General features: G+C 36.3%; 1 protein-coding gene across 1 annotated transcript in view; it reads right to left on the minus strand.

Annotated features, from left to right (window-relative positions):
- Positions 1-79: 79 nt before the first annotated feature.
- The window catches only part of LOC139141611 (leucine-rich repeat serine/threonine-protein kinase 1-like), a 45,510-nt gene continuing 30,039 nt past the window's right edge, over positions 80-15,550 (minus strand). The window contains exons 20-27 of the mRNA XM_070711205.1: positions 15,035-15,157; positions 14,427-14,646; positions 13,207-13,211; positions 8,074-8,237; positions 7,188-7,436; positions 6,028-6,251; positions 5,387-5,509; positions 80-4,612 (exon numbers count right to left, since the gene is read on the minus strand). Of these exons, the coding sequence (XP_070567306.1) occupies positions 4,281-4,612; positions 5,387-5,509; positions 6,028-6,251; positions 7,188-7,436; positions 8,074-8,237; positions 13,207-13,211; positions 14,427-14,646; positions 15,035-15,157 (1,440 nt within the window). The 3' untranslated portion in view covers positions 80-4,280. The remainder of the gene's footprint in view (positions 4,613-5,386; positions 5,510-6,027; positions 6,252-7,187; positions 7,437-8,073; positions 8,238-13,206; positions 13,212-14,426; positions 14,647-15,034; positions 15,158-15,550) is intronic.

Consider the following 15,550-nt stretch of genomic DNA (forward strand, 5'->3'; position numbering starts at 1 on the left):
ATCAAAGCTTTTGGGATGATCAACTGATAAAGTTGTTGAGATACATTATCTGTCAAACAAATGAGAAAGACAGCAAATTCAAGTAAAGACATTTATTTTTTTTATTTCATTTACATAAATGAGATACTACAAATTTTCAGCATACTACAAGTACATGTAGTTCATTGCACTTAGTTTTAAGTGCCACCCTCCCCCAACCCTCACATGCTACCTCTCAGCCTGGCCCATCCTCAGAAAGAATCATTAAATATTACACCTTTACAAGTACGGCTCTGTTTTTCTTGCTGTGCAATGTCGATTTTTGGGAGGGAACATTTTAATGATCCCCATGTGACATTTGGAATGGGTTGATTTCATGTCAATATATCCGTCTAGGAGTCGTTGATTTGATGGAATAGACACAAATCACGTGACCAATGTTAAAGGTATACTGTCACCTGTTCCAAATTTTGCCACAGTTACCATGGAAAGAGAAAATCTAACCAATCACAGATTTTAAGCGGGTGGCCACTTTTTAAAAACAGCGCCCTCACATGGGCATTTTGAATGCCAAGGAACGCCCCTTTTACCATATATGGGCATATTTAGATTACAGGTGACTATATACCTTTAATTTCAGAATGTACAACTGGTGCAATATTGCGTATCACTTTTCATCAAATAAGGTCATTACATTTAAAATGTATTTTCAAAACAATCTCCACAAATACTAAAAAAATTCAGTTGGAACACTCAAAACTGGACAGATGTGCAAGCTAACTTCATGTAATTTCCTGATCAAATAATTTTTGAGGTGTGCCCCACTAAAAGTCTCACCTTTAGAAATCAAAGGCCACCAGCACAGTCGCATGCATCTTTGTTTTAGATAAACATCGTAGATAAACAAGTTGAACGAGAAGCATACCACTGTACCGATAGTTGGGTTCAAGCTGACGGGAAAAGGCATTGCACACCCCATTAGAAGCAATTTTGTCATGAAATACAGGTACGGCAATTAAACCCTTTGTTTTCTACATCCCAACTTCCTTTTACGGGGTCTTTGATCTTATGGGGAGCAACTATTGAGGGGGAGAAGAAAACCAGCAACATTGCAGATATCATCTTTTGAAATATTCTCCCTCAACTGCATTCAGAAAGACTGAGCTTCAACATTTTAAGTGAATCAGGATTTAGTGATGCTGAGAAATCTTGTAGTGATAAAGAGATCCGTTTCACCCGTTTCTTTTCAACTTTCCCAGTGTAAATTCTGAACGAGTACAGTGTACATAAACAAGGTAAACAGTACACAGTATGACTTGTGGCCAGATGAGTTGCGTTGCAATTCTGTAAAATAACATTGTCTATAAAACTTTTTTTTCCCACTTACTGCCTTTTATAGTAACTTTCAATCGAAAAACAAAAATGAACAAAAGAATCTCTACTACTCGTGTCACAGATCTAAAAAGCTGCTCTACGATAAAATTATCAACTCTGACATTGACAATAACAGTACCTTTATGAGTAAAGCTATGTACACATCTTTAAAAATATTCAGAATAATTCACATACTAAACTTATGTTGAAAAGTATGTACACTGCAATATTGACAACACACGATCGAAAGTCAACAACACAAAAATAAGACACACATGTGTCACAGCTGAGCACTACCAGGAGACTATATTTACACATGCTCAATAGAAATTCACTTACCACTTGCGACCAGAAAGTTCTAAAAGCTACTCACTTTTATGACAAAAAGTCAATATTTCTCAATGTTGCCATTCTTTTTTCACGGTGAACTCTTAGAATTCTTGCATATATCACGCTATTTGACAAAGATGAGCTCAGAAATAATTGTCCAGTATAAATTACACAGATGTTTTAACATTAACTGTAGAAGGGTTTCGTTTTGGACATTTCCTCAGTGCCTGTGTTAAATTTGGTTGACCACATTAGTGTATGTTTAACACTAAGAGTACCCACATGGTAGAGTGGAAGCTTTTCCTCATGCAAGGGTGCTCCAACACTCGCTGCCTCTTTAGGTGGAAGAGCGCCCTGACATGAAGGAACGTACACGTAGTCTTGCTGCGTTGCTAGTACGCATACATAAATACATAACAAGACCTGAAAAATTCAAGCCTATTGTCTGTGGACCACTGATACAAGATTTGCTTTACAAATAACACAACTTTAGTAAAACAAGACTTATTGCTGCTATTTTGCAAAATGTCCTACAACATGCAGACAGACTATTCATAATTGTGTGTACAATAAAAAGTTTTCATAACAAGGCATCGGAAATAAAAATTTCCCAGCATGCATAGGAAGAAAAAACTTTGGTGCAAATTTTTATCTTGGAATGGACCAACTTAGGGAAATATATACATGTACGGTATGATAGAAAAGTTTAAGTTGATCTGACAGTGTTTGTGTGTCTTCATTGCACATGCTTTGATCCGAATCGCAGATTATTTTGTTCACTGCCACATATACTGGCACTTCGCTATAATTTTTGTGTGTCAAATTTTAGTTCAACTGGGAGTTCTCTTTATCGTATTATCTAGATCATATGTAGTCAGTACACATGCAGATTCTACATTTGCATATATTTAATTATGCAAATATTTTAGAGGAAATTTTGTCGGAGCAATGATGGATGGTAGTCGCTCATTTGTATCTAATGAATATTCCATGATGTGCGCCCTCAACGAAATGACTGTCTTGTAATTTTACCCAAGAGGCCTCAGGCCACACTGGTATTCAAAATGAACCATCCAGTAATGAACAATAAATAACGGTTGATCTGAAGTACTTGATGGTACAGTTGACAGATTTTAAACATTCATCCCCAGGACATCATTTTCAACACATTCACATTTCACTGATGATTGGTAGCAATACCAAACTGAAACTCATTACATTAAGAAAGCTGCAGATTATTCATCACATTTGATTGACAGTTCTGATTTCCAAACTCGTACAATCCACAAGATATGAGACGACTAGCAGGGAATCAAAAAAAAGTCTCTCTTTTTTAAACTGGTAACCGCTATGAGTAAATATGCCACTGGAGGTTTATCATTCTCGTAAATATACATGGACATATGTCAGGCTATTTGGAAAAAATTTCACAGAAGTTTTTTCTCAATATCAGGTTTTTGTGTAAAATATGAGCTTTTTACTTGCTCTTTTATCAGGTACAGTTACTCACCATTGTTTATGTTTTCACATTAGACTCAGGGTACCTGATGAGTTGAATTAACAAATTGAAAACCCTCACCCCTTTCATCGCACACAACATGGAATAATCCCACCTTTCAGGTGGTCGATAGTTTCCATTCTGTACGTGAAGTGGGGGTGGGCAGACTCTAATTAAGTGTGAGTATTTTTTTTGAAACATGAAAACCTATACACCAATAAAACGGACAAGGCTCTCATTCAATTACAATTGCACTTTACAATTACACTACCCCCATTCTTTGGGGACCAAAGAGGTGAATGTAGACCTTTCAAATTATGTTCAAAAGTTGCAAAACTCTGTCACAAACGCATAGAATAAATAATTTAAATTCAGATGTTCAAAGTTATTGTTATATTGCAGATGGACCGAAAAATGTTTAAAAATGTGGAAAGAAATCGTTTCTTTCTTGAATTTTTAAGTCTAAAGTCCAAAGTAAGAGAGAGCGTACATGCATAGGTTTGTACATATACGGGCACATCAAAATGCCTGGTTGAATTCCCACCGAACTGAGTGCCGGTACATCAGATTTAGACAGCTTCTTTATTTATCAAAACAGAAGCAAGCCATGTACTGATGTTCTTCTTGGGATTATTTGATAAAAACTGGCGACACATTACTCTGAATATGTGCATGTACCAACAAAACTGTGTAATGGACGTACTAGTCATATTCTGTCCTTTTCACACTGTCATAAATTTGCAGAATAGTTGTTTCATCTCAGTTGGTCGGTTTCATAGCTGTCTGACAAGCTTTGAGCTCATTTGTACAAGAGGAACAGTCGACTTTGGCATTGAGAACCCACGCACTTAGCATTGGATCATGGCACTGGATCATGGACTCAGAGAGTACGTGTATGTTGTATTCCAAGTGGGTTTGTTTTTCCCATGACATGAGACGATGAACCATTCTGTAAGTTGGCAGTGACTTATGTTTTCATAGTACACCATCTGGTTCATCTTTCACGTTTGCTCCGTAAAGTCTACAATTATCTGCCCTATGTGGCTTTTGATTTTAATTTCACAGTCTTTGGTTTGTACGTTTGTCCTTCATCTCTTGTCTACATCCAGTATTCTGCATTCCATGTCAAGACGTACGTCTCCTCACCACTGCCTTGTCGGGAGACAGGGGGTCCGTTCGGGTACTTCCCTATTAGATTCTTGTGGCCACGTCCGATGGTAAGAACTGCTGAGCCCTCCGGATGTAAGCCCACTTCTGATAGGCAGATGCCTGGCCTGACAGGTAGGATGGCTTTGATTGGCTGCTCGTGACAATGGAAAACCGTATATGGAGTCATGGTGAATGGCTCGACCACCAATAGCTGTCCCCAGCTTGTACCGATGTACAGATGATTGCATGAGTGTGCCATAGATGTCACATGGCATTTGTTTCCTGGAAACGAAAAAAAAAAATGTGAATTTGGTAGAAAATACCTCCTGAAATGGTCACTTGCCATCAATCTGGAGCCAAATCACTTCTACTTAATATGAAAAATATTGGGCTTTGGAATGCCAACCCTATATATGCAATTTGATCTTTCCTTGCCAATGTGAAGTTGTACTGCTGTATATCCCATAGATCTTGCTTTAACCATTTTTCTGGAAATTATCAAAACATTTCACTTTGAAAGAAGTTGTCTACGGAAGAACACACAGAGGTGGTACAACAACAAATTCATTTATTGAAGGGTGAGGCGCACCTGCAGAACACAGGGCACAATTTGCATCATAAAAACAGTTTCTTAGGGGGCCCTCCATGGCTTTGTGAAATAACTGGGCCACCTACGATAATCTTGATTTGTAAAATTGTTCAGTCTTGTTCAAACTTTCTGAGGGTTGGTAGAGATGTAGAACATTTTGGTTACAGTTGGCAAAAATAAAAGTACAAGTAGTGCATGTGCACATTAGGTTTGTGAAAACTGTGCTGATATTTTTTGTACAACTAAATTTTAACAGCTGGCAAATTTTAGCTGACAGCCGGCTGTTTTTGTCGGCTGCCAGCTATTTCCTACATCCCTGGTTGATGTACCATCTACAAAGGCTTGACTCACAAGTTTCAGATCATTTGGTATTTGTTACATTCAGTTGACTACTTAGGTTATCAAAACTGTTTTTCCATCCCCCCAAAAAATCATTTTTGTACTAAACTGCTGGATGTATCACTTACGTCCTGATCCTGACTTGCTTCCTGATCTGGGTCTGAGAGACGTGGGAGGTCGAGAGACTTTACTGCAGTCTAGTTTACCATGAATTGTCCTGTCAATGACATCCCATCGATACACACTGGAACCTGATGATAAAAAGAATGGAAGATTCCATACACTGAATGACAGATTATGATCCTTCATCACTATACCCTTCCCCCCCTGGCTAGAGGCTAAAGGTAAGACAGTTCCAAAGTTCAGAGGTCAAAATGAATACGGCTGCTAATATATCCATATAAGCACTACAAGGCACTAGTTGTTGTACACTGAAAATATAGTGAATCTCATCTGTATTTTTTATGCCTAAATTTATTTTCTCCTCATTGTGAAACCTCTTATAACCAATTGATTTTCTGTTGTACTTTGGAGTACTTTCCATCTATTATCACAGAAACAATGCGCCATATGTTAGATGTTGTGCAAATGAGGATGTACAAGAATGAAATCAGCAAATTTTCTAAATTTTATGCTTAATATAGCACGATTATTAAAAGGAAGCAATCAAAATGTCATACCTGTGTGCAATTTATTGCCAAAAAGTTACAAAAAATTAATACAATTTAGAAATTTAAACAAAAGATATACATGATGGAGCAAAACATACCTGGAAATACATATGTCCACACTGATTGCTCAGCACTGGCTTCAACGCTCAGAGTGGTATCCATGACGATGGTGTTGTCATTGGTAACCATGTGGTACACGCCCACATTTTTACTGGTGGGTGCGGCAGCGCTGAAGTGATTGAGTCCTCTGTGTTTGACTGACAGGTCAGCATTCAGTATGGTGATGTAGCCGTCTGACTGACCACACCAAACTTCGTAAGTCCTGTATAGAACGTGACAAAAATTTATAGTTGGAACAGATTAACAGAACATAGGATGGCATCAATTTTGTACTACTGGAAGTGAAACAGTGTTTCTGTCAAATAAGTAAATTTTATACTTTGCACATAAGTTCTTCACTTCTGGATATGACCCTTATGTAATGCGAGCCCACATATGTGTACACTGAGTGCTGATTACACTGCCATATTAAGGTGGACTGCACCTCGGGGCACAAATCATCTCAAAGTTTTACAATATTTTCTCATCAATCATTTGTGGGGGCTCATTTAAAAGCTCTTGGAGGAAAGAAAATTTTCACCATCATAGTTTTTTCTCCATAGAGTTAACACGGGAGTGGCAGCCATTTTGAATTTCAAATATTGGTAAATGTCAGGTAATTTGTCTCTCTAGTGCCAAACTTCACATGGTGACCCCTGATTTTCTTTCTTGAAATGGTATGAGTCTGGTTGAAAGTTTCACTGAGGAAAGTTTGCGCAAAAGTTTATAAGTCTTTCACTTTCGAGGCACATAAGGGGAATGCTTGCTACCAATATATGTTCACATCTAACTTATTTTGGTTTCTTTTCAATTCCCTTGTTTCTTTGATCATATTTTATTGCTATATCACTTGCAGTAATACCAGTCATGAATATTAAATTTCCTGTGCACTCACATCACATCCTTTTAGAAACAAATAGCTTTTTCACCTCACACATCATCATACAGAACCCATAGATTAAGAAAGCTCGAGAGCGTGAAAATTTAAATTTCTAACCCTATGCTGTAACGTTGACAATGATTTTTGTGAGTGCAATCATGGCAAAGCAGACTTTGTAGAGATAGAACATCAAAGAGCCATATCATTTTGCCAAAAGTCTTGGGAAGTGGGAATGGCATAATGCTGTATATGTATGTGATATAAAGTTGTCTATCTTACCCTGGTTTGTCTGGTTGGTGGATTGGAACCGCTGACAGACTGTAAGCAGCTTTGCCAAAGCCAACGTACTTCCCCCTCGGCTCGGGGATCCCATCGTTGACGACGAAGGACATGACAGAGCCATTGCTGACGGCTACCAGCACTTGGTTCAAGCGGGGTATGTACTGCATGTACTGGGCTATGGGTGGCGTTCTAGTACTGCCACCTTGGGACAGTGGAAACTTGGCCATCTCCTGGTACGTGACAGCACTGTTTTTTTTAAAATAAAGAAAACAGGCAGCTTTTTAAATCTGTGTGGTTTGAATGAGTCTTGCATATGTAAAGTTGTTCATTTGAACTTTTTAACCTCTGTGATCATGAATAAAGGCAAAATTCAACTCTTGAATACACGTGACATGTCTCATAGTCTGAAGGTCAAGGAGGATGAAAATATTATCTTTTTGATGATATCTTCTCAGTTGGTTAAGATCTACAAGCAGGCTATATACAATATCATTCTATATACAATATCATTCTACATACAATACATTCTATACACAATATCATCTATATACAATATCACTCAATCAGGATTTTGACAGAACTTTTTTCCTATCATAACTGTAGCAGTTACATGGTTAAATATGTAACAACATACTTTAACTTACATCAGTCTCAAAAATTAATTTTATATTTTCGATTGAACTTCTTCTTGATCGAATGTCAGTCATCCAATTTATTTTCACTCATGCTATACAGCAGATGGACATTTATGTGATGGAAAATGAATGCTGGTGTAGACAATTTTCAGTAAATCTTTTTGAAAATTATGTGCATACAAAAGTGAATACTTCTAGAAAAGTTTTCTCAACACTTTCAGGAGATGTAAAAGATTTTGTCAACATACTTGTATATCTGTATATGTCCCGTGGGCAGTGCAACCCAGACTGTGTCATTGACAGCACAGATACTCTCAACCGATGTCTTGGGAAGATGAAACTGTTCATGGTCAGTGCTCAGACACCTGTCATTCAGCTTCAGAATGTCTATGTAGGTCTTGTCTCGGCCACTCTGCACAGCCACACATCATTTGCTATGTTGATGGGCAGGGACATCATCATGTCTTCATCTTCCTCCGGAATGCTTATCCCTGGGAAAAGATATTCCGGAGCGTGAATACTAAAGCTGGATAACTTGATGGAAGGTTGTTTAAGCAGACATCTCATTGCTAGACATGTAGAACAATTGACTTAAACAAGACAGCTTTGTAGACTTGCTGCATAACCAAAATTTTCATAACAATTGTGCATTTTGTGATAAAAGCATGAAATTTGGTACGAATGTAGATTATCATGATATAAATCAATTTGGATACCGAGCCACCACGGGTTGAGCCTCGTTCTGGTGTGGCGGCCATTTTTAAATATGGCGACCATCAGTCACTATAAAATCCCATAGTTGCTGCTCTACAGATGATTCTGTGGTGAATAAAGGACGTATTTCCATCATAAATGCCTTTTAAGATTACCATTTGCATATTTTTTTGTTTTAAAATCAATTTTTATACCGATCCCTAACAGGTAGAGCCTCGTTCTGGTGTGGCGGCCATTTTTAAATATGACGACCATCAATTACTGTAAAATCCCGTAGTTGCTGCTCTTACGGATGATTCTGCAGTGAATAGTGGATGTATTACCATCATAAATACATATTAAGATTACCATTTGCATTTTTTATTGTTTTATAATTTCATTCTAGCAGTAAAAACGGGTTCTCTTAATAAAGTTATCGACAATATGTTTGCAACAAGGCAAAAGTGGAAGATTCAAAATTGTCAAATTGAATGTTTTATACGATGATCAGCTGTCAGCTGTTCTGTGTAGTTAGACTATCAGAAGGTACTATTCAGAGTTTTTTTATTTTATTCTTATTTGCAATCGTTGGTGCACCAGTTTTAAGCATTTTTAGAGTTGTAGCTGGTACGTGCGACACTCACCAGGTTTTGCAAATAGGCCTAGATCGGCCCATGGCTGTGGTGGGGAGAGTATGATGCGTCCGAGTGTAAAAACAGCCTGTTCCATGTTCTTCCAATGGATGGAGTGTTCTTGAGTAGAAATATTGAATAATGTGCAATATTTTGACATTGATAAATTATCTTTTCTAATTTTTATAAGTTAGCCATTGACAAGTTCTGCAGGGTGTTAAATCACAAGGCCTGACATGGAAAATTGTGGGGGAATTTAACCCAATCTCTCACTCTTGTTCATCTACATTCACGCGTAGGCCTACATACCAAAAAGCACAATATTTACGGTATAACAAACCTTCTAGTTTTAACTTAAAAAACAATAACATTTGGGCGGAAATCTCTTATATATTCCGATAATTTTCAATGTTTGAGATTTATCATGTAACTACAATTAGTACATAAGTGCAGCCGTTTAAATTTTGACCACGTGGAGAACACGATCATATTTTTATATTATTTTTCGGCTATATGTACTATATTTTATACATTACTTTTCATAATTCATTTCACATGAAACTGATCTTGTGTAATTTGATATCTATTTCATTATTTAGATATTGGTTTTAGAGTTACTTCAATGTCAATGGTCTATTGCATAAATATATATATGGATTCATGCCTATATTTTGGTACTAATTTCTTGGTCGTACATAATTTGTTGTTGAAATGCAAAAACGTGGCACCATAAATTAAATTGTATTACTCCACTTTCTTTTGTTTTAACAAACATGAAAGGTAGGGAAAGCAAAGCTAAAACACAATGCTGCACTTTTGTCCGTCATGTCCGTGCTTGGCACTCCCCGGATCTCTGCTTGCTTTTACATGGCTAGTCAGCTGGCGAGTATTTTATTCCTTTCCATGGTGTTTACATAGGCTAAGACAACAAGTTTAAACGGCAATCCTAAATATTTGCCAATCATTTTCTTTTTATCCACTTGACACATACACCCAAGACCTAAGCAAGGTAGTGTTGGCTGGCCAATTATCTGATCAAATGGGAACCTTCCTATACAAACAGTGACACTCCAGTCCAGATTGAAACATAAACCTTAGAGATTTTACGCAGTTCAGTATTCAAAATAAATCATTTGCACATTCAGTAACACACAATTACAGAAAAGCTATTACCAAATTTTGAACGTTTTGAACATGTCAGCCCAGCTAAATCTGAAATAATTTATAAAGTATACTGAGTGTAGCGATCAAGTATCAGATACCTGCTTTTAAACTATAGAACATCCTTTGATTTAATTCGTAAAGATTAGAAACGATAATTAGATCGATTCAATATTGGATATATCCTTAAAATATTACTGAAGAATGCCATAAAGTACTTAAGAATGGCTAGCTAAATTTCTGCTTATTTATGAAGTTTAGAAATTATCATTAGAGCAGTTAAATATTGGACATATCGCTATTTTTGTTAATGAAGAAAGCGAAGCTATATGACATATCTTTAGACACTTATGGCTGCCGGTTGATGCTCGCATCAAATTCAAAATTTTGTTAACCACCTATAAAACCATTCATCGCTTCGCACCACTTTATTTAATTGATTTACTTGAAATTTACACCCCAGTCAGAGGTCTCAGATCAGCTGACTCTTTGGCGGTTGGTGCCACCTCATGGAAACTTTAATAAGGCATACGGGCAGAGAGCATTCTCTGTTTGTGCACCTGCTCTGTGGAATTCGCTGCCGCCAGTGATTCGCAACGCCAGATCTGTGGACTGTTTTAAACGTCTTTTAAAAACTCATCTTTTTAATCAGTTCTATTGGTGATTGAGTTTTTAGGATCATCTTCTGTATGGTTTTTAACTGGGACTTTTTAACTGGGACTTTTTAACTGGGACTTTTTAATTTACTCTACTGCTTTCATAAATTTTCTATCACCGTCTTTTGTTTTATTTCATTTTTTTATAATGAATTAACTTTTTAAATTTCTATCACCGTCTTTTGTTTATTGTACGAGAATGGTACAGGTGCTGACAGATTTTGACATTGTTTTTTTTGTTTTTCTTTTATTGCCATTGCTGGTTTTTAGTGTTTGTTTGTTTCTTTTAAAATATGTAAATCGCACTGAGACGTATGTGTAGTACGTGTAAGAAATAAATATTATTATTATTATTATGCTAATTTATGAAGTTTAGAAACGATAATTAGAGCAGCTGAATATCAGGTATATCTATTCCATAATATTTTGTTTATGAAGAAAGTCCAGCTTTCTGATATATCCATACAAATTTTTCTTCGGGAACGCCCAGGTAATTTTGATGTATATATAATGCTTAGAAACGATTATTGGATCAGCTAAACTGTTGAATTAGCTGTGCTCATTGATACAGTTTAGAAAACAAAACCTTTAAAGGCTCAATTCTGCACCTTGCTTGTCATTCAGTTGGTTGTATAATTCAGTATAATGCCTTTCTTTTTTCATCTCCATTACAGCGAGTAGAACACATACCATAATTAGTTTTCAAAAATTGTTCTGCCAAAAATATTTAATTAGAGTTCCACAAAAGAACTTTTCAGACCAAATCTTACAAAACAAACTTGAATCAAAATAATTTAATATGCGATGCTGATAATATTTTGAGATCACCCGTGACTATGATTTTGGCTGACTTCTGTCATAAAGACGTGTTTGATAAAAATTTATATGTTTCAGGAAATTTGCCGTATCTGTGTGCCCCTAGAAATATGATCCCACTTGCGACTAAATCATATTAAGTTCACTTCATATTTTGAAATACATCTGATACAAACAAAACGGATTTCATACAAGCATTATAGTGCCTTCTGTATTGTGTGGAGCAAAAACAAATGGTAGAACGTAAGATAAACCGTAAATTGAAATGTAATCTTTTTGGGTATTAGGTAAGTCTTGGTCCTATTTCATGAAAACTGTAACGGATATTTGTATATTACAAAAGAAAAATAAATCGCTTTACTAATGATACCCCACAACCAGGTTATGTATAAGTTAGGCTCGGCATATGACTTAAACAAAGACAGGTTTAACAAAAATGTTCGTGGGTCTCGAAATCGTGATTTTGCGGTACCCTTCAACATATGACTGTGACAGCTGTTGCGTCCCAATATTTTTTCAGTTAAAAGTCTATTTCATATTTGTGACATGGCCTCGTAGCAAATAAAACAGATTTCACACAAGGCATTGCCAAAAGTCTATTTCGTAATTGTGACAGGTTCTTATAGCAAATAAAACAGATTTCATACAAGGCATTACCCTTTATTATATGTCTAGGTTAAAAAATGGTAGAATTTGACGTTTAACAAAAAAGATGCGATTCGCAATACTTTGACTTTACAGTTCCCTTTTCCAATGCTTTTTCTGTTAAAAGTCTCTTTCATATTTTGATATGTCTCCGTAGCAAATAAAACAGATTGCATATAGAGAATTGCCCTTTTTAATATGTTTAGGTAAAAATTGGTAGAATTTGAGATAAGCAGTGACTGTTGACAGTAATTTGCAATATAAAGTTTGGGGTATAGGGTAAGTTTTGGTCATATTTTATAAAAGCTATGGAAGATATTGCATATTAAAATATGTCGTCTAAAAGAAGAATAAAATCCCTTTCCACAAGCTAGGTTATGTAAAAAAGTAAGCTCAGCAGACGACTTACAAGAAGACAGGTTAAACGAAAAGGCATGCGAGTTGGCAATACTGTAATTTTGCGGTACCCTTCAAAGTATGACCGGTAGACCTATAGCATCCCAATATTTTTCCTATCAAAAGTTTATTTCACATTTTGACATGTCCTTCAAGCAAATAAACAGATGGCATACAAAGCATTGCCTTTTGTGTTATGCCAAGGTAAAAATTGGTAGAATTTCAGATTTTTGGGGTATTGGGTAAGTTTTGGTCCCGTTTCATAAAAAAACCTATCGAAGATATTGCATATTACATATGCCATTTTAAAGAGGAATAAATTTACATTCTAATGATATCCGACAAGTCAGATAACGTTAAAAAAACTTAGCAGATGACTTACAAGTGCTACAAGAAAAAAGCACATGGATAGCAAAACGGTTATTTTGCGGTACCGTTCAAAAGTCGACCATAACAGTTATTGCATCCCTATATTTTTTCTGTCAAAATTCTATTTCGTATTCTAGGGATCCCAAGGCTTCTAAAAAGATAGGTTTGTTATCCTTGGGGTGCAAGTAGACCCCTCTGGCCCACGGCCTAACATATCTTGACTGCTTACATAGCGTCATCCTTTTATAGGATCAAATACCGTGCATTTTATGCATAAGAATTGTGTTTTTTGCCTGTATTTACCCGTTTAACAAGTCAGGTGGTGAAGAAAATTTAAAAGAATTTTCAAATAAGTCTTTTCACAGTTTCTTATTGAAATTATTCAACCTAAAGTTACCCAACGACTTATGTAGTTGACATTTACTAGGTGAGAAATACCTGTCTGGCAGCCATTTTGAGAAAAATGGTTGCCATGGCAACGCTTTGGTAGATTTTCAGTGGCTCGGTATCTGAATTTGTTCAGCACATATTAAGACACATCTGAGCCAAGTTTGGTGCTTTTATCACAAAATGCACAATGGGTTTGCCATGCCGCACCACTATTTGGAGACTTGCTACACACAAAATATATTAATCAAATCTTTCATTTTTCCTCACAGAGTTTAGATAGGGATGGCAGCCATTTTGAATTTCATACTGGTCAATTAACCCTTTGAGAGCTGTAATTTTCCAAGCAAAATTTATGTGCAATATTTAAGCATTTTCTATCAAGTTTTCTGTAATTTTTTAAATAATTTTAGACCAAATGGACAGCAATTTTCATACTCTTACAATTTTTTACCAAAATTTTGGAAAAAATCAGAAAAAAATTTTGGATCTAAAAAAAATTTGCCTGCATTATATTTTAAAAAGGTGACATATTAAATTGACTTTGGCATTCAAAGGCTTAAGGTAATTTGTTTCCATACTACCATATTTTGCATGTTGACCCCGATTTTTATTCTTGGTTTTGAAAGAGTATACATGTAGTAGTGAGTTTCCTTGAGGAAAGTTTGAGCAAAAGTTTTAAGTCTTTGAATTTCAAGTTGCACACAACCTTAACCTGATCACCCCCTATTCGCTGTAAACAGGTCCACAGTCACCATTGATATCCATGAGTTTTGGGCCAAACCATGGTGGTGAAAGGGTTAAACCTCTCTCAATCATTTGAAGTTTGATATGACGGCCACTCACCATCAAAATCAAAATTCTCAATATCTTCCATCACTCTCGTAGTTACTACACAGGCAGCCATGATGTCACCTTTGTACTCCAATGACACAGACTCGGCAAGATGGGCAAACTCTGGCGTGTTGGCGACGGAGAAGATCTGTGCTGCTGAGGGCCGGTGTTTAGGGTCTTGAGACCAGCACCAAGTCATCAAATCAAGTATGTACGTTGGATAAACTTTCTCCTGGAGATAAGAATGGTTTTGACAAAATGATGAAGACATTTAGTTAGAGCCCTATCTGGGAAGAATATACAATGATTGTAGTTCATGAAGTAGGGTGTAACATTTTGCAATTATAAGTTTACCCTTGACTATGTAGATTTTCCGACATTTTTGAATTCAGATTGAGCTATAGCAATCATCAAAATTATAGTGTATATGTAAAACAACATTCAGTAACTTGTACAGGTCATGACATCACCATCAACCTTTGATGCTTCTTGCTTACAGTATTATATAACTTTCAGTGAACAGAAAATCACCAGAATGGGTGGAAGATTTTGATCAACTTGGATCAAGGAGGCAAACCTCTTTTGTGTCGTGAAAAGTGGAAGACAGAGGGAGATCTCACCCGTCTAGTGATGGCTGGTCTAATTCCATCCTTGACATGTTGTTGTATCTGTTCAACTCCCTCGTAGGGATGTCTCAGCGCCAGCAGCTCATACATCAACATTCCAAATGAGAAACAATCAACCTGCGTTAATACCAAATAAAATAACAGCATTTATAAATGTTATTCCAAAACACAAACTGTTGTGTAGAGTATGCACAGTAACTTCTAGCCCCTACATTTGCTACAAAATAAACTATTGTATTCTATGAGAAGTGGAAGAATACATATTTTGACAATTATATTAGAAAGTACAAAGACACTGAAAATTTCCATGCTATCTTTCCAAGTAGGGAAGGCATCCGTTCTACATTTGCCGAACTACATAAATGGCAAATGAACATCAAAACAAAATCATGGTGAACTTCCCCACAAATAACAAAAGGGACTACATATGTTTTGAGAACAAACCATGGTTACAACATTTAGCTGGTATGTAATACGCAGAAAGAAGCAGTGAAAATGAAACATCCTGTT

The sequence above is a fragment of the Ptychodera flava genome, chromosome 10, assembly GCF_041260155.1.
Source record: "Ptychodera flava strain L36383 chromosome 10, AS_Pfla_20210202, whole genome shotgun sequence".
NCBI classification, from domain to species: Eukaryota; Metazoa; Hemichordata; class Enteropneusta; family Ptychoderidae; genus Ptychodera; species Ptychodera flava.